Genomic DNA, 25,181 nt, shown 5'->3' with positions numbered 1-25,181 from the left:
GCCGAACATAGCCAGCCAGGAGACGACGACGTGAGGTTCTCCATTGAGAGGTGCTTTTATGTAGACAACCTACTACAGAGCCTGCCTACGCCGGTGGATGCCAGACAGCTGGTGGACAGACTCCGGGAGCTCCTAGCCTCCGGTGGGTTTGACCTACGCCAGTGGGCCAGCAACGTGCCAAGCGTCGTTGAACATCTACCCAAGGAGGCCAGGTCCGACAGCCTCGAGCTCTGGCTTGCCCAAGACAGAGCAGACCCCCCTGAATCCACCCTAGGACTCAGCTGGCGCTGTCAAACTGATACCATAGGCTACAAGCACCGACCCATGGAGTATGGAGTATGGAGCCAGTCAGTACGACCCCTTGGGGTTCATCATACCCTACACCATTCGAGCCAAGATACTTGTCAGACGCCTTTGGGAGAAACACCAAGACTGGGATGATCCTCTCCTGCCCAAAGACCTCCTGCAAGCATGGAGCGACTGGGAGGAAGAGCTACGGTTCCTGCCTCAGGTCACCTTGCCACGAGCATACGTACCAGCTGAAGTGGATGAGTTAAGCGTCACCCATGAAGTCCATGTGTTCTCTGATGCTTCCTAGCAAGCTTATGGCTCGGTGGCATACCTGAGAACGGTCGACAGTCAAGGCCAAGTCCATCTGTCCTTCCTCCTGGCCCGCTCCAGAGTTGCACCCAAGCGACTCCTCTCCATGCCCAGATTGGAGCTGTGTGGAGCCGTCACTGGAGCCCAACTGGCTAAGCTCATAGAGAAGGAGCTCACGCTGAAGATCGATCAGACAATCCTGTGGACAGACTCCACAACGGTGCTGACGTGGTTGCAGTCAGAGTCCTGCTGCTACAAGATCTTCGTTGGCACCAGAGTGCCGGAAATACAGGAACTCACCAGCCCCCATGCCTGGCGCTATGTAGACTCAGCGAGGAACCCAGCTGATGATATCACAAGGGGCAAGCGCCTGGAAGACCTTGTGAAGCCCAACAGGTGGAGCCAAGGGCCTCAGTTCCTCCTTCAACCCGTAGAAGAGTGGCCTGTCAAGCCCAGTGTCGAACATGATGGCGATGCCTCTGAGCTGCGGAAGTCTGCCTTCTGTGGTGTCACTTCAACCACGGTCAGTGCAGTAGACACAGACACGAAGCAGTATGACACCTGGAGGGAGCTGCTGGAAGCTACAACGCAGGAGCTGCATGGGGCGGCAGATCAGAGCAGCAGCTGTACTGCTGAAGATTACCGCAATGCAGAGATCCTCATACTCAAGCGATCCCAGCGTGAGAGCTTCCCAGACGAGCTGCGGCTCCTGAAGACAGCCAAGCCTGTCTTATCCAGCAGTAGACTGCTCACCTTGTCACCCGAGATGGATGAAGAGGAGGAGCTCATTCGTGTTGGTGGCAGACTCCGTCATGCCGAAGACCTCGAGCAGACAGCAGTGCATCCTATCGTGTTGGATCCTGGCCACCCATCTACCAGACTCCTCATTCAAGACTTTGACAGTTGTTTGCACCATCCTGGGCCAGAGAGGGTGTTCGCGGAGATACGGCGCTCATACTGGATCCTGCGGGGCCGTGAAGCGATATGCCGCTACCAGCACACCTGCACAGAATGCCGACGCTGGAAGGCCAGACCTTCTGTTCCCAAGATGGCCGCCCTGCCGCCCGCCTGCGCCTCTTCAAGCCAGCCTTCTTCTCGACGGGGATGGACTGCTTCGGGCCATTTCAAGTCAAGGTGGGAAGGCGCACGAGTAGAGAGGGGGGGTATCATTTTTAAGTGTCTCACCACCAGAGGTGTACACTTGGATCTCCTGAACTCCATCGACGCTGACTCGTTCTTGATGGCCCTCAGGCGATTCATCGCCCGCCAAGGGACACCAGCCGAGCTGTACTCCAACCAGGGAACCAACTTCCGGGGAGGAGAAAAGGAGCTGAGAGAGACGTTCGCTGCCCTGTTACCAGATCTGTAACAGCAGCTTGCCAAGCAGAAAATCAGCTTCCACTTCAACCCCCCCTGCAGCACCCCACTTCGGAGGAGTGTGGGAAAGGGAAATTTGTTCAGTGAAGACAACCTTGTACACCACAGTGGGAGCCCAGCCAGTCCCAGAGGAAGTACTAAGGACCGTGCTGCTTGAAGTGGAAGGGATACTCAATTCTAAGCCACTGGGGTACGTCTCCTCCAGCCTCACCAACCTCGATTCCGTGACACCCAATGTCTTGTTGATGGGGCGGCCGGATGGATCCCTACCCCAGATCGTGTATCCAGAGACCGAGCTACTGAGCCGTCGTCGCTGGAGGCACTCCCAAGTTCTGGCAGATCGCTTCTGGTCCAGTTTCCTGCGGAACTATCTGCCTAACCTACAGACTCGCCAGAAGTGGCACTCGACAAGAGCCGACATCACAGAGGGCGTTGTCGTGATGCTGGTAGACCCCCAGCTCCCACGGGCTCTGTGGCGCATGGGCCATGTCACCAAGGTCCACCCCAGCGCTGATGGCCACGTCTGCTCTGCAGATGTGAGGATCAGAGATCATGACTACACCAGACCAGTGGCCAGGCTAGTCTCCCTGCCAGCTGTCCCGACCGGTGAGGAGGCGGAGAGCACTACCGTCACCGCCACCCCCTCGTAAGACACTAGAGACTTTGTCACCTTTCTTAGGAGCGAATGTACTCTCGGGGGCGGCTGTTAGAAAGGTTCCAAATATTTAAGTACATGATTATTATATTTGCTTATTATTTCCACCTTAAGAACAGAGTTAAGCTGTGAGTAATATCTACCTGCCACCTTAAGTGGACAATGCGTTCTGGGTCTTTAATTCATCCAGTACTAGAGCGGTGAATTCAGTCAAGTTCGCCACGCTACAACTTCATCTGTGCAGCACTGCAGTGTCAGTGTGCGTCTCTGAATTACTGTAAGTTCACTGTTCCAACCCAGTAATTTATGTTGTACTCATTGGCCGTGCTGATTTGTGTTACTGCCGTTTCTGTACTTTATTTCGGCTCCATCGTCGATTGATTGACAGCTGATTGTTCACACGTTCCTTTGATGTTTGTTTCTTACATTGCGGGCCTTAAAGGACAATGCTCGTTATGCTCGTGGACCTTAGTTAGAAGTTATCTCGGTGAGTGAAATGTCTTATAATATGCCGTAAATAAGGTCCAGGGGCCTCATTTATAAACATTGCGTAGAATCCACGTAACTAAGTTAGCTTAGCTAAGTGATTACTAAAATATACGCACAAAAAATCTCCGATTTATAAAACGCTGCGTATCACAACCCATGTTCACTCAGGCACGCCTACGCCAGCTGCCCTTTATAAATCACAATCAACACTTAACTTGGCGCACGTGAACGCGCGTTCTGATCACACCCCAATTAACGCCCACAATTGCCTATAAATGGTCAGTGATACGCCTATACATATGCAACGACAATGGAGCCGAGTGCAAAAGGCAGAAAGAGAAAGATACATTTTACCGATGCGAGGTGGAGGTATTGGTCAACGAGGTAGAGACGCCGCAAAAGTATCTTTTCGGAACGATGATTTCACATGTGCACGACTGATAAGAGCACCTGTTAGGCCTGAGTGGTCTGTTAGATAATGAATTATCTATCATGCAGGCTATATTGGCATTCGTTTAGTGCGGTAGGCCTTATATAGGTGGCTGCTTATATCCAAACTGATAATCATTATAAGCCTATAGTGTTGTTGCATGGGTAATGGGGTTTGGATCTATATTGCACGTAATCTAATGCTTCACAGTGTGGCCCATGAATAAAATGCCTAACTTATCAACGTATAAACGGGTCAATTTACAATGACATCCATAACAATGCAAACATGTAGGCCTATAGTGACTACTTAAGGCAAGTATCCCCAATTTAACTGTACGACAGATCTGAGGGTTCTTTGCAGCAGCCAATTTGTGTATTTTCCGGGATATCATGCATTTCACATACTTTCTCAAAACATTCTGTAGGCATATAGAAGCTGCGTGTTCTAATGGATGTTGCGGGATACCCAAGCACATATTAGAACATCTGTGCCAAGTACCGGCATATCCAAGGCCCCGTGCGTCATGGCCTACTATAATCCAGCTATATCAGTGCCTGTATCGAGGTCTTGTAAATATATGGGGTCCATGGATGAGTTTCATGTGATTCTATAAAGCGTAATTATAGCTACACACATGACGATTCGTCATTCAAATTAATAATCTAACTTGCTCCCTTGTGTTCTTACAACTTGGAGACGCATCACTTATGCGCTGTTTTGCGCACAGCTAATTCTACCAAAGCGGCATGTGAGCATTGGGATGACATGCGTTTTTAGGCCCACATTCCTCGTATGCCTGCTACATGACAATCATAAGACAATATGAGGATATATGATGATGTACAATATAACCTAATGTAGCCTACAGTTGCCTCAAGTAGGACATTTCCATTCACCGCTCAACATCATTGTAATTGCGGCTTGCCTCAGTGGTCATTCGGGTTTACATAAAAGCCTAATCAAATATAGGCTATAAATACATAAATACATTAACGAATGAATAGGTGGATAATTAAACATACGAATAATTAACTAAATACATGATTAACTGAATAAATATACTTCAACGCCGAATGCAACATTTGTTTGGTGCGGTATAGGCCTTATAGTTGTAGGCTAACGACATACGGAATCATTACTATGATAAGCTATAGGCTCGTGTCGTGTTGTGTTATCAACGTAATGTGGCTTTTATTCATAGGCTACTGCCCGTGATGCTTCTCGGGATAGCCTATAAATGAATAGGCCTACAACATAACATTATATTATGACACAAATGGGTAAATTCACAGACACATCCAAAGCAATGCCGACATTATTTCGTGATTAGGCTACGGTGGCGATTGATTCCGTTTAAACTGTGTGACACATTGGAGGGTTTCTTGCAGCGACCGATGTATTTATTATTCAATATGTCATGTGTTTCGCAGACTTTCCCGAGTTTCATCCCTCTGCCATCGGAGTCGCGTTTTCCCCTTTCTCCAGAAACGTGCTTATCGTAGTTAAAGGAGGGTCGAAGTGTGCGTAGAGTTACGCACACCTTCCGCCAACTTATCGCTCAGCTTGTTTTTTATAAATACCGAAAGTTGCGTAGAAAGTTGCTCAGCATGGGTTACGCACGCTTTTGTACTTACGCAACGTTTATAAATGAGGCCCCAGGTTGTCAAAAACGAGCATTGTCCTTTAAGCACAACTTGTATACCTTTGTTATATTTCCTGTAAGTCAAGATTCTGTAAAGAAATACACGTGAGACTGGCGTGCGCACTTACATGTTTTAAGCACTTTATTTAGCACGTCTGATCTGCATTAAGTTCGGTCATGTGTGTTCCATGGGCGCCGCCATTACGCAACACCCGCAGCTGCGGTCGGCCCTTCAACTAAGCTCATTTAGCGCAGTTTCATGCTGCGGAGACTATTATTTGAAGTTATTGGTTTATGTTGATGTTATTCTGCAGCTTGTATGGGAAAGTGTACTGCTAAGTAATGTGTGTACTGTAAAGGCATATTGCATACTATTTTATATTATTGCAGTATTTATTTGATACTGAATTATGGTATTTTGCACTCATACTTATTGTTTTATGTATCTGTTTATTGCAGAACCACACACACACACACACCGTAATTCGCACTCAGTGCTTGTACCATCCTACCATTCAACCATCTGCATACCCATGCCTGTACTGTACCCTGGCCGTGCCTACATCCTCAGTAAAGTTGCCATATACCAAATTCACTCTCCTGTCAAGTGTGTCCTGACCGACGCCCTGGGGGCGAATGGAACATATTCCTATTGAACCAGTCCCCTTATACAGTCCTTCCCATAGCCTCCCCAACACTGGGTATCCGCCTAGTTGACTCACCAGGGGTATGGTGTTGAATACTGGGCTGATTTCAACAACCTGTTTTTTAGCCTAACACGCCTACAGTGTGAACCACGTGTAGTGATCATGTCTGTCCAGGTCAAATTGTTCACTATAAGCGGATGATTGATTAGTCTATAACCAAATGTTACATTGTGCCATCCCGTTCCCCGTTCAGAAACATGCTAATGTTCCCTCTCTTTTGAAATCACTCAAACCAGCTGATGGAAACTTGTAAATTGTCCTCTCCCAGGCTCTCTCCCAGTTCTTCTGCCGTTTAAGGGCTCGAGGGGGCATTGCGTGATCAGGCATTATCAATCCACTTGACGAGAGCAGCTTCAACCATAGGTGCGCGTTCAATAAAGTTTTGCTGCTGCGTTGGCTCGTTTTGGGCAGTTTAATAGAGTTCGAGGAGACGTTTTTCATTGAGAGAAAATTAAATTGAAATGAATGAAATTATTTTTCCCGACATGATTTCAGTGCACGCGACACCTTGCCTGGCGCTCCTAGTGAATTGCCAGACTACAGCAGCAGACGGGTTAGCGCGAGGCAGCTATCATGGGAAATATCATCATAGTTAGACATTTTTTTTCCATATATTGTGTGGAATGTGTGAAAAGACGAAAATGAACACTGTAAGTGGATTGCTTCATTATTGTAAGCAAATAATTTAAACAGCATTTGTATAGGAATGATTCTGTCCTTTGGCTTTTTGATCCACATTAACGGTTGATCACTGTAACCGTGATCACCATAAGCAGTTTCCACTGTATTTGGAACTGATAACGGAGTAGGCCTAGCCAATATTATAATTATAACTGTTCCAGCACCTGCTTACATTAAGAGAAAAGGTCTGGGAATACTGTGAGAGAAAGTGTCCGTATCCGTTTCTCTGGTGGTCAGTGTTTTGGAGGACAACATGCAAGGTTCATTTGAAGGTCTACGGTAATCTCTCCTGAGATGGCTACTCGAGAGCAATCGATACCTGCAGGTAGCGTCTCCAGCTCGCGGCATTCTGATCCTCCCTGGGCCCAGGATCTGCAGATAGAGGTGTACTGTGACAACACGTTGTCTATTTTTACACATCTTGGCTATAAAACCTTCTGCTCTTTCAGCGGGGGTCAGCGAAAACAACATGGGCTAGAAAGTGTTCTGGCTCATTTAGAAGATTCGCTGTCAAAACTCAGCAGTGGCTGCTCTTCTCAGACTAAGAAGCCTGTCGTTAGCATGTTGCTGTAGTACGGGGTGAAATCTTCACTATTTTTTGTTTCTGTCTCTGTCTCTCTCTCTTTCTCTCTCTCTCTCTTCTCGCTCTCTTTCTCTATCTCTCTCTTTCTCAATCTCTCTCTTTCTCTATCTCTCTCTCTCTCTCTCTCTCTCTTTCTCTCTCTTTTTTCATTCTCGCTCTCTCTCTCTCTCTCTTTCTCTCTCTCTTTCTCTGTCTGTCTCTCTCTCTCTCTCTCTCTCAGGACTTCGTGGACGTGAGCCCCACGCAGAGGAACTGGAAAGGGATCGCCATCTCTCTGCTGGTCATCGTGGCGGTCTGCTCTCTCATCACCATGTCCGTGTTCGTCCTCACGCCAGGTACAGCATGTTGCACGACGGGAGGAAGGTGACGGTGAATGTGTGTGTTTGTGTGTGTGCGCGCGTGTGCGTGTGCGTGCACAACATACCCTGTGTGTCCATGTTGCAGTAACAGCATGGGATTTCCATCCTCCATGTGTGATATGATTCTCTGAAGTGCATGTATGAAGCTGTACTGGCTGTCCACTGGTGCTGCTCCCTGACCGAAGGCTGTTGTGTTTGTGCAGTGGAGGTGCCGGGCGCTGGTAACTCCCGTCTGACTGCCTGGGACCTGTTCAAACCGCACTTCAGCCAGCACCATCCAGAGGCCCGGTGGATCAGCAGTAAGTGCTCTGAGATCGACGTTTCTCCCTCTTCTGCCCCAAATGAACCCTTTTTAAAGGGCAACTCTATTCCAGCCTTTTTCCTCTTCCTCCCATCCCCTTATTTTCAAAAACTGATTTCAGGTTGAACCCCCGAAAGAGGGCACCTCACACAGAGACGCTCTCCTGAGATGACAACACAGCTCCGTTTACCTCTCACTAAATGCTTTTTAGCCTTCAAAATATCTCTCTGCTGTGATTTTTCAGTAGAGGTAGAGGATGGAATGTCCTCACAAGCGACCTCAGGCATAGAAAATGCAGCCTTGATAAGCTATTAGTAAATGCACTGACCTAACATGAAATGCACTGAGCAGGTTTGGTGCTGTTAATGGTTTTATATTATAGGCTCCTACTGTTTAATATTATAGGCTCCTACTGTGGACCACAGGGTACAGGGTAACACTTTGCAGACCCTGCATTCCTCACACCAGGTTCTTATACCTGAAATGCTAAACCTTTTACGAGGCGGGCACTACACATGATTTCTTTTCTTATACTTTTATGATTTTTTCATGCTAGCAAGAGAAGAAAATGGTTTGATTAACAGGCCCGTAGCCAGCCTTGTGAAAGGGGGGGGGGGGGGGGGGGGGACTTTTTAAATGTATTTTATTTTAAGCTTCAGAGGCTTCATTTCCTGCATTCTGGTGACTTAGTGGTTATGCACCAATTTATGCTGGATTAGCTGGTCTGCTGCTATTTTAACTAGCAAGCTTTTATGATTAACCGAAAATATCCTTCCACTCAACAACTCAAAATATTGTTAAATTGCTTACAGACCCCCACTCACACACACACACACACACACACACACACACACACACACACACACACACACACACACACACACACACACACACACAGTTCACAAGTTTAAATAATAGTTAAATTATTATTATTATTAAACTTTGTTATGGCCACAGGGGTGACCATAGTAATGTTCTGTGTTTGTTGCATTGTGTGTTTTGCTGTCCCTTTTGTGTTGTGTTTTGGTTGTCCCTTCTGTTCTCCCATTCATTCATTCAGGTGTCCTGCTTGCAGATTCCCTCCTTCCATTCGTCCCGCCTCCTTGCTGGTTTCCTCCTCCCCTTCGTCATCTCTCCATTCCATGCAGCTGTGTCCAATTAACTGGTGTCCCTGGCGTCCAATCATCTGTGTCCTCTCTGTTATATATACCCCAACCTGTCCTTTGTTCTGGAGCTGACTCCTTTTCGCTATGTTGTGAAGTGTGTTTTGTTTGTCAGCTGTGTTTGTTTGCTTAGTCTTGTGTGTTTGTTTTGGCCTGGTCAGTTAGTGTTGTGTTAAGTATCCTATGTTGTTCAGTATCGCCATTTTGTTGTAGTTCTATTACGTTATCATTTGACATACTTTATTCATACGTTGTATGTTATTTCAGTTATCAACGCACAGGGGAAAGGGGACAGGTAAGCCGCCCATGGGCATATATCTCATCACGCAGGCGGTCCTATTGTTATGCACACTAGGTTTAGGGGCAGGTGCCACCCATGTACTTTTTGTTAGATAGTTTAGTTGTCATGGGATAGGTAGACTAGTCAGGAGTTTTACTGAGTTCTTTCCTTTGGCACTGCTCATTGTTCCCTTGTCTCCTGTGTTGTTGCATTATAGGAATAAATCCTGAATTCCTATTTTATCCTTGGTTTCAGTGTCACTTTGTGTTCCTCCTTCACCACTGCCAACACACCTAGTTATAGGTCCCGTTGCCCATACCAACGGGGGCAAAACAAACTTATTAAATATTAGTTAAGTAATCCTCAAACTCTGCTCGGAAATTGGCCCTGTTTCTGCTCAAGTCCCAGCCACCCGAACGCATGCACCCTAAAATAGTCTCGTTGTTGAACAGTTGCCGAACAAATGGCGATAACTTGAAAAATATCCATATAACATCTTAGATTTACATCTTGCAAATCAGCACAATCATGTGAACGTTTCGATGTACAATATGTTTGTGTAACATGAAAACCAGTAGACACACATTAGCATGCTAATAATGTAGCTAACAGCTATATCAACTAGTTAGTTAGGTACCAAGTATAACAACCTGGGTGGCTCTTTTTTTGACCATCTGTACAATACTTTGAGACAAAGAGGACATATCCTCTCCCAACATGGCTGCTGTGCTACAGCCCTGGGCTGCCTCTTAATGTTCAAGTTATCACTCCTTGAACCACGGAGGGATCAAGGATTACTTATAGTATATAGGGGTGTCACAATTTCTGTTTTCAGACAATATCTAACTCAAAAGTAACATGCTACTGACAAATCTAGGAAGTTGGGGATTAGGGAAGGAGAGAGGCGGTGAAAAACTCACCAGGCCACGACTCTGAGCTCCCGGAACACTAAGTTAAATATTCAAGTTGGAAGTAACACTAATGATGATGGAGTTGGCGAACTGTGTGTAACTACATGGCTGCTGATAACTTAAAAATAAGACTTTGCCATCCAACGAGGAAAAATAATCTGCATTCTTGTCTGTACTTGTGTTTTTGTAGACTTGTGAAATGTCATCAGTCGCTGCTGTACCATTTAATTTGCTACCCATTCAAAAGTACAGTACCCATTCAAAAGCACAGTACCCATTCAAAAGTACAGTACCCATTCAAAAGTACAGTACAGTCAAGTACATTCCAAATGCCTGGATGTGTTCTTCCTCCGCCCGTTTTATCAATGATGCATCGGGAGATGACTTGTGTGGACTTGAAATAGCCAAGTATCCCAGAATGCATTTCGCACCAACCAGCAGCAAAATATCATCCACAATGCTGGAGGAGAAAACTCAACTCAAAACTGTAAGTTACAATTTTCGAAATACTACTGTTGTGTCACAGAATGTAGTTTTACGACTTTTAGGCAGTTATGAACTTGTTGAAACATAAAATCTGTGGTCGATTTTAGCCTTCTTAAAATTTTGCTCTGAGGTGCTCGGAGATGTAGCTACAGTACATAGCTATCAAGATGTCTGGTTGGTCATGGTAGGCCAAGCTACCCCGCCGAGGATAGCTTATTTCGCCAAGACCTTTTGAAATTTGCAGCTGGCTCTGATGTCTCTACAGAGGTTTAACATGAGATATGATTCATTTTGGGTATATCTAACAGGCAATCTTTGGTGTCAGAGTCTAAATCTATTATTTGTTCTTGGGCAAATCAGTTTGGCTGAGGGCAAAGTTAAAGGGGTAGTTCAGAATTTTGGACATAGAGCCTCCTTTAGGACTTGATGGAGAACATTTTCAGCTGATTCCATGTGATCTCTCGTTCAGGCATTAGCGGCATGCTAATGCTAGTGCAATAAAACCGAAACGATTAGCATTCAAAGAAAACTCACATATAAACACTCCAAACGAGTAAGGTTAAGTAAACTAAGCTCATCAAAGTCAGACATATCCCTTTCGAACGTGACAATTGCAACCTGTGTTAATCGTAAGAGAATAGTCCACTCTTCTGTTCCTTTTTGTTGTGAAGACAATAGCGCCGGCTCCCCATAAATTTGCCTACAGAGCAAATAGAAGTGTGGACGACACAGTGTCCCTATGTTTATACTCTATCCTCCAACACCTGGAGTCCAGCTCTACCGTACACATGCCCGTGTTCTTTTCATTGATTTCAGCCCTGCGTTTAATACTATTGTTCCAGGGGAGTTTTTAAACTACTTACTGGAACTGGGTGTTAAAGGACAGGTTCAGAATTTGGCATTATAAGCCATGTTAAAAGGTTATTTACAATCATATACAACCGCTGATATGAAAGTTTTGCCAAATGGTACACTCTCGAGATATTGCCCGTCACCGCTAACACACTCAATGGATCCATAGGTGCATAGACCATAGTCTCCTGTAGGCCACCCTGTAGCAGGCCCTGGAGAACCCCCCCCCCCCCCCCCCCCCCGTCCTTGGCCAAAGTCCACTTAATGGCTCCTTGAAAGGCCCCCTGCCTCTGCGTGACTAGCTCATTTTGTGTCGTCAGCCAACCCTGCCCCTTTTTACCTTTGGCTCTCTGCTTTCTGTTTCCCCACCTCTGCTTTGCGGCATTCTCTATGAGCCTGTTCTGCTAAGTGCTTTGTTATATGATTCACTCAAATATCATATTAGAGACTACAGGGATAGCTAACACATAATGGTCTACCATGTAGGCAACTTCTCTGGAACTATTTGTGCACTCTACTGTCATGTCTCTCTTATGAAGTATCTAGCCCATGTTGACTACTCTGTATATGTTCTTAGCCAATAGACAAACATTTTCCAGTAGCTTGCTCAATCGTCTTGTTGAGAGAAGTCAGGGAAAACATTTTACAGCTCACTTTTCTGGCCCCCAGGTGAAACAGTTTTTTTGCTTCCCTCTGGAATATGTAGGGGTGGGACCTATGCCCACCCTCCCATTGCTCTCTGTAAAGCGCATTGTGTTGCCTCTGTATATGTAAATGCGCTATATAAATAAAGTTTGATTTGATTTGATTTAGACAAAATACCTCAAACACCATAAACTCTTGTTTTCAAAGACGGAAAACTCACCGAGTGGTCACTGGTGTATGTTGATGTTCTGACAAAAAAAATCGCCATAAAGTATGCTTCTGATTGGGTTTTGTCCGTTTGAAAACTTTGAAACTTTGAATTCGGCCGTTGTATATGATCGTAAATAACCTTATAACATGGCTTATAATGCTACATTCCCAACCTGTCCTGTCAGTGGGTCTACAGCTTTCTATGTAACAGGAAACAAGTTGTCAAAATTGTCTCGCTGCCTAGGTTCCTGAACACCGGCGCCCTCCTGGGGTGTCTTATCCCCTTTACTGTACTCTCTATACAATAGCAAATGTAGATCACATTCTGAGTCAGTATTGTTGTATAAGTTCGCTGATGACACCTCGGTAGTGGGTCCAACAACAATGAATCAGAATAACGCAGGGAAGCGGAGGAGCTAGTGAGGTGGTGCGAAACCAACAACTTCATACTCAACATCTCTAAAACCAAAGAGCTGGTTGTTGATTTCAGGAAGAATGCCAGCCACCATCTGCCTCTCTTCATCAATGGTCACGAGGTAGAGAGAGTCTCTTCCTTCCCATTCCTACGAATCCCTCTCATGGAATCTCATCACCAGCCTCAAAATAAGCAAAGCCCATTAGCGACTCTACTTCCTGCGGCAGCTGAAAAAGTTCAAGGTCAGTCAGGCAGCCATGACTCATTTTTACAGATCAGCTATAGAGAATGTTCTCACCTTTTCCATCCTTGTCTGGTACGGCAACACAAGCACTTCCCATAAGGAAGGAGATACAAGAGCATTAGATGCAGAACAACTCGCTTCGGGGATACCACCTTTCCCCAAGCTATCCGACATCTGAACTTACACTAAAACTACCTCGGGCGTGCCGAGCACCTGCTACACTTTGTGTGTTTGTACTACTTGTACTGTATGTGTTGTGTGCTGTTTGTTTAGATGTTTGTTTGATGTGATGACCAAACCTGACACATTCCTATCAACTTATTGTTGATATGGCAAATCAATAATTGGATTGAATTGGCTAGTTATTGTATGTACAGTATCGCTCCGCCTCCCTATTTACAGAGAGACATATAAGTCTGAACAAATAAATGGGTTCTGATAGTTGGATTGAAATTATGAAATGATAAAAACCAAATGAGCCCATGACACACTGTCCTCATATTTGATTTTATTTGGGTGCACTTGGTGTTTAAGTGAGTTTTCTTTGAATGTTAGCCTACTTCTTCTACTTCTACTGCATTGCGCTAGCATTAGCATGCCGTTAAAGGGCAATGCTCGTTTTTGACAACCTGGACCTTATTTACGACATATTATAAGAAGTTTGACTCACCAAGATCACTTTTGTGTAGTTCGGAGGCCTGTAGAAGAAATTTAAAATCCAGCGCGAGCCAGTATATCCATGTAATGACGGTGATCGGGGCACCGAGAATGCAGTTTCTCAAAATCTATTTTCGGCCGCTAAACGGTTGTTTTCATCAATCAGATTGGATGAATCGACAGTTGAGATTCCTCAACGCGAGGCATTGTTGTGGTTTTCAAATACGGGGTCTTTAGCCTCTGTAATATGATCTTTACACGCTTGCTCCAGCACGCATGCGCACAGGCCAGCGTGCAGACTGGCTATTCTCCGGCTACACTCGCGGCTCACATTCTCTGCGCTACGATCGGATTGTTGCTGACGAATGACGACGACAATATTCTCGGCACCAACAACGATCGTAGCGCAGAGAATGTGAGCCGCGAGTGTAGCCGGAGAATAGCCAGTCTGCGCGCTGGCCTGTGCGCATGCGTGCTGGATTTTAAATTTCTTCTACAGGCCTCCGAACTACACCAAAGTGATCTCGGTGAGTCAAACTTCTTATAATGTCGTAAATAAGGTCCAGGTTGTCAAAAACGAGCATTGCCCTTTAACACCGGAACAAGAAACAACATGTAATCAGCTGAAAATGACCCACATTATGGGTAAGTCGTAAATGAGGCTCTATGTCCAAAATTCTTAACTACCCCTTTACGGTTAATCTTTATATTGTTATTTAACTTTAATGTTGCACTAGAGTACTGTCTTTTTACTTTTTGCCAAATTGTTTGCTTGTCTTTTTTATTGCCTATTATATGCACTGTTATTGTGCATTAAAACTAACATTTAAGCAATATTTTAATCAAGGGACAACTGAGGGAACCTGGGCTCTCATTGAGTGGCGAGTAGCCATCGAGAGTCTTCTTACCGGCAGGAAATTCCTCAAAAACTGGATGGGAGTGAGTATTGATTTTGAGTTCTTGTATCTTTGCCCATATGTCTGGGGAGGGGCTGGAGCCGGTTTGGATAGTCTCCTTCCGTAATGAGTCATACCTCTCTGAGGCAGCAGTGTTGTTTGTTTGTTTTGTTGTTTGTTTTGTGTTTGTTTTTCCCAGGGACTGCAGATTCCCCATTCCAGTGACCAGTGACATGCTGCTCCCTCTGCATGGAATTCCTTGCAAGCTGACTTACGTGTAAAATTGCCTGAATTGATGCCGTTTGACAGCTTTGTTGAAATTCTCAAGGATAAGGAACTTGAAAGCATTGGGGTTTGTCACTGCTTTAAATCAGTTGTTATACCTCTAACCTGAGCTTATTTGATTTATTGTATGTATGCTATTTGTATTCTAACCTTTTGTATTGTAATTTGCTGCCTCTTGGCCAGGTTGCTTTTGAAAAAGAGATTTTTTTTTTTATCTCAATGAGCTTACCTGGTTAAATAAATGTCTAAAAAAAAAAAAAAAAAAAAAAATACGCCTGATAATAGTCTGAATTTGGCGAATTGTGGATTGCCAAAACTGTCAACATTATCTTTCAACCCAAGTGAAGTTGCTGACTCGAGAATGCCTGTGATTCGTCAGCGCACCTGGCACATTCTCAACGCACATGTCTGTGATTCGTAGTGCTCAAATGCCGAGTAGAGCTGGTTTTGAATTTGAGATAGTTTAATCTAGCGGGCGACTCAGAGGAACACGTTAATCTAGCGGGCAACTCAGAGGAACACGTTAATCTAGCGGGCGATTTAGAGGAACACGTTAATCTAGCAGGCGACTCAGAGGAACACGTTAATCTAGCGGGCAACTCAGAGGAACACGTTAATCTAGCGGGCAACTCAGAGGAACACGTTAATCTAGCAGGCGACTCAGAGGAACACGTTAATCTCAGCCTTTCCTATCAGTATCCTGCAGAGGGGAAAAATCACAATATGCATGAATCCATGATTGTAACGGTGCAGCCCCCTATAACCCCGCCCCCTTATAACCCCACCCCCTATAACTCCGCCCCCCCTATAACCCCGCCCCCATAACTCCGCCCCCCCTATAACCCCGCCCCCCATAACTCCGCCTCCCTATAACTCCGCCCCATGAAGCTTCCGACTCCGCAGATGGAGCAGTGTGGGCGGTGGTGTGTGATTGGTCCTGGGCGTGTGATTGGTCCTGGGCACACCGCCACGGCGAGCACGCTCTCTCTCCAGACGCCTGGGAAATGGAGAACAGACGCCCGTGGAGAAGGCATCAGAGGGCAGAGCCCATCCAAATGGTCTCAGTCGCCTGTTGATTCTCATTATGTGCGCCGGGCGCCGTGGCCTCTCACACGCTGCGCCGGCCCGAAGCACGCAGCGCGCTCTCTCCAGCGTCCTGGTGACGTCACCGCCCCAGCCGCCAGTATGGGTCGGGCCCGGTTCCTCCGCTGACCTGCCTTCTCATGTACTGTAATGTGCAATGACTTAATCATCTATCAATTTTTATTGCATTAGGATTTAAATGATTTAGGCAACTTTTGGGTGTAGCCTAGCATTCAGACATGGACAAGCCAAGGTGTTAAGAGATGTGTTAGGGATAAAGTTATTGATAAAGTTATTGAAACTGCCCTGTACTAGGGGCAGTAGGAGGGAGTGTGTGTGTGTGTGTGGGCATGCGTGCGTGTGTGTGTGTCTGTGTGTGTGTGTGTGTAAGAGAGAGAGAGAACATGTAGACATAGAGACAGTATTCCTGCTGTATCCTGTTCTCGATTATCACCATTTTGCTTTGGCAACAGATACCATTGTATTTAATGCTAATAAAGCTCATTTGAATTTGAATGTGAATTTGAGAGCAGAGCAGACAGGGATGGAGTGCTCATTGAGTCTACGCCTGTCCCATGACGGGCTGCTGTATATCAAATAAACTTGACCTGGAGTGGCTAGGCCCTAGGATGGTAGCAAGGGGCTCAGTCTCACAGCTCTTGCTACTGTAACCATCAGCTGCTTACTGTAATATCATCAGGTCTCTGTTTGAGGCAGACCGTGCATGCATAGCTGCTGATCATTTCAACATGTAGCCTATGGGGTATTATAGAGGCATGTTCTGTCTTGTTGGTGATTCAAATCATGGTTATGAAATTCACAGTTTTAGAAGTTGTTAGTTGCTATAATTTTATCCGGTGGTTTGCTACCCTTTTTGGTGAGCAATAATAAGCATGTTTGTTCAAGCTTGTTGAAGCATGTTCAAGCACTGTGCTAAAATTGTTATGATTTTCATTGGGATATTAAGTGCGCCGAAAACCAATTTGTGCCATACAAACAACAGGTAAATATGTTATTTGATTCTACTGTGCAGCTGTTGAGAACAGACCAAAGTGCAAAGTGCCTAATCTCCACCCGGCTTCTTCAGTATAACCTGCGTCCCGCCATCCCATTCAAAACCCATGCATTTTGAATTAGCGTAACCATGGGAACCATATCATCATCTCTTCAACGATACTCTTATTATTTTTGCCGTGCGGATGATTCCCCGGCTATCATCCGGTGAGCGCGTGGTCAGCCACAGGGGAGGCGTCAGGGTTTGTTTTCCTCAGACGGGGAGCCAGTGCATCACGCTCACAGCCAATGAAGCGAAGAAGAGCACAACGTGTGCCACATAGCTAGTGGACCGTGGACGTAGCGCCCGTAGATTCACAATGAGCACTGATATCTCTCTGTCCCAGACGTCATTTACTGTATGTCTCTTCAGTCACACAACAACGGTAGTTTGGGCTTTGGTTGCTAGTTAAATATAATTAAAGAGATTAGTCACAGCAGTCCTATTCTAGCTCGCTGTGCCTGTCATATCACTTATGTCACCCCATAGAATGGCTATTTACTGTATATCCCCTGCTGGTTTTAGTAATGAGACGTCTTCAGCTGAATGTTCATGGATTCTCATGCATGTTCAAAACTCAAGAAGCACTACCTTCCACTGAAGCACCTACAGTATTGTATTTATATTTTGCTACTCTTGCACTTTGGCTTTGCAACAACAGAGTGGCTGTGACACTACCAACACCTCGTAGTTGTTGGGTGTAAGAACGAAATTAAGTCTATTTTAAGATGGCTGGGTTTGCCTGGAGCCACAGGAGCATTTTAATGACGAGAATGAATATATTTGCCTAATGATGTCATCATTAGCAGTAGCCGGCTGAAAGGGCAAGTAAAGGTCAGATGGTCGACCCACTCTCTGACCACACTGACTCAACACTAAGTAACCGGTATCCCTGTGGGGTATTCCCCGGGCCTTTCTAGGTAGAGTTTGCATGTTCTCCCTGTGTTCGCAAAAATAACCCAGAACGAAAAACACACAGGAGCACCGACCGCTGACTCTGTCCGTCCCTGAGGAAGACGGACAGGAGCGCTCGGTCCCCGGACGTGTCCCTGAGGGAGACGGAGAGGAGCGCTCGGTCCCCGGACGTGTCCCTGAGGGAGACGGAGAGGAGCGCTCGGTCCCCGGACGTGTCCCTGAGGGAGACGGAGAGGAGCGCTCGGTCCCCGGACGTGTCCCTGAGGGAGACGGAGAGGAGCGCTCGGTCCCCGGACGTGTCCCTGAGGGAGACGGAGAGGAGCGCTCGGTCCCCGGACGTGTCCCTGAGGGAGACGGAGAGGAGCGCTCGGTCCCCGGACGTGTCCCTGAGGGAGACGGACAGGAGCGCTTGGTCCCCGGACGTGTCCTCACGCTCGCTGCCTCCTGTCCGCTCCCAGATGTCCTCGGGGGAAGGACGACGAGATGGGTTAAGAGCAGGGAAACATTGAACCGGCCACCCTGGTGCATGTGTGTGTGTGTGTGTGTGTGTGTGTGTGTGTGTGTGTGTGTGTGATAAGGTGTCGCCCATACATGTGTTGAGTCAAATGTACTTGAGTATACTGTGACAAACAATTCTTCCAAATGGCCGACCCTGTTCAAAATTCTGTCTTCTCTCCTCGCCCACGGATGAACAAAGATATGAGGATTCAGCCTACTTGGTCAGCTAGCTTCCTTGATCAATAATCAACATCGCCCCACTGCTGCCTCCCACGTCTCCCTCCCCGTGTCATTGGAAATGGCCGTTTAATGCGAGGAATATACTCCCCTATACTGGATGTCAGGAGCTGTCCGCAACTCCCCCTTCTCCCTTCCTGAGACATGGCGGCTCTGTCCCCTGGGTGAGATGACCTCCTGGATCCCAGTCGTCACTCCCTCCCTCTCTCCCTCTCTCTCTCCCTCTCTTCCTCTCTTGCTCTCTCTCCCTCTCTTCCTCTCTCCCTCTCTCGCTCTCTCGCTCTCTCGCTCTCACCTTAATCTGAAACCAGTATTATACGGAGCGCTGGCATATGCCTTCTCAATTAAACAGATGCCTCTCTCTTTCCCTTTCTCTCTCTCTTTCCCTCTCTCTCCATGCATGAACCTGAAAGAGAGACAGTTGCTGCATTTGGGTTTGACTAAATTGTTGTTGCTTTGCCACCACTGTTTTGTGTTTAATAAACCACGAATACGAAGACTAAACTTCCTCCTGCATCTCCCCAAGTGAGAGCATTACAGTATTATCTGCAGCACAACCGTGTAGCGCCGATGCCATCCATCCATCCATCTTCATCCGCTTATCCGGGGTCGGGTCGCGGAGGCAGCAGCTCCAGCAGGGGGCCCCAGACATCCCTTTCCCTAGCAGCATCAACCAGCTCTGCCTGGGGAATCTTTAGCCGCTCACAGGCCAGTGCGAAGATGTAGTCCCGCCACCTAGTCCTGGGTCTATCCCGCGGCCTCCTCCCAGCCGGACACGCCTGGAACATCTCCCTAGGGAGGCGCCCAGAAGGCATCCTCACTAGATGCCCGAACCACCTCAACTGGCTCCTTTCGACGCAAAGGAGCAGCGGCTCTATTCCGAGTCTCTCCCGGATGACTGAACTTCTCACCCGATCTCTCAGGGAGACCCCAGCCACCCTCCGGAGAAAACTCATTTCGGCCGCTTGTATCCGTGATCTCGTTCTTTCGGTCATGACCCATCCTTCATGACCATAGGTGAGGGTGGGGACGAAGATAGACCGGTAGATCGAGAGCTTTGCCTTTTGGCTCAGCTCTCTTTTCATCACAACAGTGCGGTAAAGCGACTGCAGAACCGGTCCAGCTGCTCCGATTCTCCGGCCAAACTCCCTCTCCATGGTTCCCTCACTCGTGAACAAGACCCCCAGATACTTGAACTCCTTCACTTTGGGTAAGGACTAATTTCCTACTCGGAGCGGACAGGCCACCGGTTTCCTGCTGAGAACCATGGCCTCAGATTTATAAGTGCTGATTCTCATCCCAGCCGCCTCACACTTAGTTGCGAACCTATCCAGAGAGTGCTGGAAGTCGCAGGCAGATGATGCCATCAGGACCACATCATCTGCAAATAGCAGCGACGTGATCCCCAGTTCACCGAACTGCAAACCAACCTCCCCACGGCTACGCCTCGATATACTGTCCATGAAAATCACAAACAGGATTGGTGACAAAGCGCAGCCCTGGCGGAGGCCAACCCCCACCGGAAAGGAAGACGACTTACTGCCGAGGACCCGGACACAGCTCTCGCTCTGGGTGTACAGGTATGGATGGTCCTAAGTAGGGACCCCCTCACCTCATACTCCCACATAACCCTCCACAAGACCTCTCGAGGGACCCGGTCATAAGCCTTCTCCAAGTCCACAAAACACATGTAGACAGGTTGGGCAAACTCCCAAGCCCCCTCCAAGATCCTCACGAGAGTGAAGAGCTAGTCGGTGGTTTCACGACCAGGACGAAATCCGCATTGTTCCTCTTCGATCTGAGGTTCGACTATCGGCCGGACCCTCCTTTCCAGCACCTTGGAGTACACTTTCCCTGGGAGGCTGAGTAATGTGATGCGTCTATAATTGGCACACACCCTCTGGTCCCCTTTTTTGAATATTGGGACCACCACCCCAGTCTGCCACTCCTTTGCCACTAACCCAGACTTCCACGCAATGTTAAAGAGGCGTGTCAACCAAGACAGCCCCTCAACACCCAGCGCCTTCAGCATTTCTGGACGGATCTCATCAGTCCCAGTCCAACAACAAAACACCACTCGGGTTCAGATCGTGGTGGCCATGCCTCCCAATCACGCCCCTCCAAGTTTCTCCATCATTGCCTACGTGTGCATAGAAGTCCCCCAGTAGGACAGTGGAGTCCCCTGCAGGAGCCCCAAATAGGACTCCACTTAGGGTCTGCAGGAAGGCCGAGTACTCTGAACTGCTGTTCGGTGCATAAGCACAAACCACAGTCAGAGTCTACCCCCCCACAGTCCTAAGGCGCACTCCACTGGGGTGAACTCCAGCACAGAGGCGCTCAGCTGGGGGCTAGCTAGTATAGCCACACCTGCCTTACGCCTCATACTGTGAGCAACTCCGGAGAAGAACAGGGTCCAACCCCTATCCAGGAGTTTGGTTCCGGCGCCGGTGCTTAGCCCCACCAGGTGTAATTGGTATCGCTCCACCTCCCTCACAAGCTCCGGCTCCTTCCCCCCCAGCGAGGTCACGTTCCATGTCCCCAGAGCCAGCCTTTGCCGCCCGGGTCCGGTCCATCGTTGCATCCCGCCTTCACCGACCCCGACAATTCCTCCCGCGGGTGGTGGGTCCACGGGATGATGGAGGATGAGATGGTGTCTCCACGTTGCTTGTTCGGGCTGGGCCCGGCCGGGCTCCATGGTAAGCCCGGCCACCAGGCGCTCGCATGCGGGCCCTCCGTCTGGGCCTGGCTCCAGACAAGGGCCCCGGGCTTCCTCCGGGCTGGGTCTCTCTTCCTTTTAGTTGTTCATTCATCAGAGTTTTTTTTACCTGTAACCCCAGGTAGGCGGGCTAGGGGGTACTACCACTTGCCCAAGGTGGACCCCCAGACTAGTGGAGGGAAGGAGGCGTCTTATTTCTCCATTCTAGTTTTGCACAGAAACCTAGCCACTGCGCCGATGCCACCATGCTAAATTAGGCTACCGTACAATCATTCCTCATTGAAACATATTTTCCCGAATGCAATTGCTCAGAAATAATGTTACACAATCATGATTATACACCTTTTGACCAATTAATTAGCTTGGCCAAGTACAGTTGTTGTGTACCATAATAGATCCATAGATTATTGTAGGCTACACTTTTTAAGGGTCCATTAAGCCCAGATGTGTGAAGGGTCCATTAAGCCCAGATGTGTGAAGGGTCCATTAAACCCAGATGTGTGGAGGGTCCAGGCTGTCGTTTCTCCCATCTCAGCCAGGGAAGACTAGCCCCTTTCAGAGTAGCTTCCTGGTGGCTTCCTGGTGGCCTCTCTGTGACCCACCTCACACGGTAACTGAGTTTTTGAGGAAGGCCTGTTCTAGGCAGATTCACAGTTGAACCTATTCTCTCTCTCTCTCAAAAAAAAAAGATAGACAATGCCTCCATTCCATTGAGATCCATTATAGTGGAAGCTCTCATTGATGTCATTGTCACATTGATGTCACATGTAGGCCAAATAATTGTGAATGAATGCCCAGTATGGCCTAGTATATGGACCACTGGATGGAAATTGCTTTTTTTCACAATTTGGATGGAATATATACCTATAGTGACATGTCAGTGAAATATAATTAGTTTTACAGTGTGATACGTAGTAGTTGGTTGTCCGCCTGGACATGACTGTATTAAAACCTCTCAAGTTGCACTGGCTCACATTACTAGCATCTAACTTGGTACAGGTACTGATTATACACTGTAATAATGATTCCTAGTTGATTTGTGATATTATCTCAAGTTTCCAGGCTGATATTCACTCTGAAAACTGTTTTTTTTTTTATAGACAATGATCAAAAAGAAGATTTTGTACTCTTATTTGCTTGACACAGTAACATCGATTTTGATTCTGACACTTCTGCAGCCTCCCCAAATGTGTTAGCTTTCATTTGATGCCCATATTATTATAATGGTCCTTGTGGTTGTGGAGATATTCTATATTCATTGTGGGCATGAAAAATAGGCTGGTTGGAAAGAGGTTTAACTGTGCTTGGGGGATATTCAATCCCTTGTTGACGTTCTTAAACCCTTCTCCTGATTGGTGTTTTTCAAGAACCTTATCCTGGATCTGTGGGGAGTGTTCCTTGGTCTTCATGGTGTACTGTGGGATCAGCCAAGGACGTGTGTCTTCATTCTGAAATCATATAAAATACCTCATCTGTGCGTAGGTGCAGTCCATTCCACTAATTATGCGACTTTGAAGATAATGTATTGTGCAAGAGTGTAGGGGTGAATAGACGACTTATGCAATCAATTATTTAATGTTTTTAATTAGGGGCCGGGCAGTCTTAGCTGCCGGAACCCTCTTGTATTTGCCAATATTCTTCTTCTTCTTCATCATGTAGGTCCAGTCCTATGCCAGAAGTCCTCAACTGGCATAGGGGGCCAAAAGTCTAAAGTTTAAAACTTAAAAAAAGAATCATAACAAATCAACAGTACATGCTATCACTGTGCAACCTCCACCTGCATGTAGGCCCAAGTGAGCAGAAACTTCCATGTGCTTTGAGCTGGCAGGAATTATGAAGCCCATCACTCTGTTTTTCTCAAAAACTGTAAAACCTATCAAACCCTACTCCTCCCACATGCTTTGGTCAATTGACACCCCAATTGCTACACTACATCTTCAGACAGTCCTCCACAAACGATCTTTGATAAAATATCAAAAATTGAGGCCACAGCGCATCAACATATTTAACTGTAAACAGTATACTGTATGCAGCTACTGCAAATTATCCCTCAATAAATCTCCAATGTTCATGAAAAAAAATGATTAAAATGTTATGACATGGTAGATGTAGTGTGAAATGTTTTAGAGCTTTATCTTGAACACTATATTTTTGACAGTATTATGAAATATGACCCCTTAAACTCCTGCTGTTCATACAGGAAAAAATACACTACTCACAATCCTATAGTGCAACAGCAATGTCTCCACCAATAGCAGACCCTAGGACTACAACTGGCTATATTGACTCTGATTGAGAGGACACCTGTGCCACTGATTGTTTGATTGGTTACCACCTGTCTTGTTAGTCTGTTAGTCTGTGTATCTGGGAACTGCAGTCCCACAGCTAGCGGACACTTATAGTGGCACAGGCAGCCATTTTGGGTTGTGCGGGCCCCAGGTTGCCACAGTATTCTATCAAAATCCAATCACGTTTCATGTAAAACAAAATGTGTGCTTACGTACAGTAGTTTGACTGAACCAATTTCAACCAATAAAATTACATCCACCCTCAAACATCAACTTTGAGCAACACAGCTAAGATTCATTATTTGGCTAGTTAGCAACAGCATGACATCTCTTTGGCTGCTCGCATTACATTAATCATTTACAGTAGCTGAAACTTTTATCCAAAGTGATTTATATAATTGCATTTAACATACGAAGTTAGAGTACTACTATTCACCAGAATTCACAAGTGCATCTCCTTTCTAAACAAGTTACTAAGAGTAAAAACTAGTGCTTAAGGTACAATAAAGTGAAAAAGTAAATAACTAAAAAACTAAACAATAGGTGCTTAAGAGGGACAATCCTGGTAGTACTTCTTGAAGAGGTGAGTTTTGAGCCTATGGTGAAATATATGCAGTCCTGATGTCGGGCCAGTTCACTGTGTGGCCAGGACAGAAAAGAGCTGTGGCCATGTCACAACCTCAAACCTTGTTCCATCTCCTAACTGTAGCAGTTAACAGGACAGAAAAGAGCTGTGGCCATGTCACAACCTCAAACCTTGTTTTGAGCGGTATAGCTCAGTTGGTAGAGCGGGTCGTTCAGTGATCGTAGGGTCGGTGGTTCGAATCCCGGCTCCTCCTGACTACCTGTCGAAGTGTCCTTGGGCAAGACAGTGAACCCCAAATTGCTCCCAATGAGCAGGCAAGCGCCTTGCATGGCAGCTGCTGCCATTGGTGTGTGAATGGCGCTCCGGGCCAGTGTAACAACTGGATGGGGAGCGTGTTACAGATGCAGTACCTATACCTATCTCCTAACTGTAGCAGTTAACAGTGCACCATATGTGTACACCTACTGTAGACCCTCATATAGACCCTCATATATTTGCCATTTGTCTCCTTCCTCCTCTTCCTCTGCCTGGCCCCTCTCTCACAACATGCATGCGCCGGCTAGCTTGCGAGCTGATATTGAGCATAACAGTTGTGGACTGTCTGGGTCTCATTGCTTTTTGCCATCACTAGCAGCGTTGAGCACTGAGCAGACGAAGGATAAATATTCAAATGTGGTGACAAGATTCCCTGAATTACGAGACTCCGCCTCTTTGTCTGAATGGGCAAATCGACGGCGGGTTGTCAGTAATGTGGACGCTGTAGACTCACTTGAAGTGCTTCTCAGCAGGAATGCCATTCACCCTCAGACTGAATCAGGACATGGAACTTCCTATGGGGATTTTTCATGTCCCTTTCGAGGACGGGCCCGCCTGTGACCAGGACAGCAGAGTTTCTCCGCTGTCCGGTGGCAGTCAGGGCCAAGGTGAATTAAG

The 25,181-nt window shown here is 46.7% G+C and overlaps 1 protein-coding gene across 1 annotated transcript in view; it reads left to right on the top strand.

Moving 5' to 3' along the window:
* Positions 1-25,181, top strand: part of LOC311315740 (inactive dipeptidyl peptidase 10-like) — a gene marked incomplete at both ends in the record, with an annotated part of 77,480 nt that overhangs the window by 22,048 nt on the left and 30,251 nt on the right. The window contains 2 exons of the mRNA XM_084446443.1: positions 7,388-7,502; positions 7,730-7,825. Coding sequence (XP_084302569.1) covers positions 7,388-7,502; positions 7,730-7,825 — 211 coding nt within the window. The remainder of the gene's footprint in view (positions 1-7,387; positions 7,503-7,729; positions 7,826-25,181) is intronic.

This window comes from Borostomias antarcticus (assembly GCF_949987555.1).
Source record: "Borostomias antarcticus genome assembly, chromosome: 12".
In the NCBI taxonomy this organism is placed as follows: Eukaryota; Metazoa; Chordata; class Actinopteri; order Stomiiformes; family Stomiidae; genus Borostomias; species Borostomias antarcticus.
The sequence above is the reverse complement of the archived record's forward strand: the minus strand, read 5'-3'. Positions and strand labels throughout refer to the sequence as shown.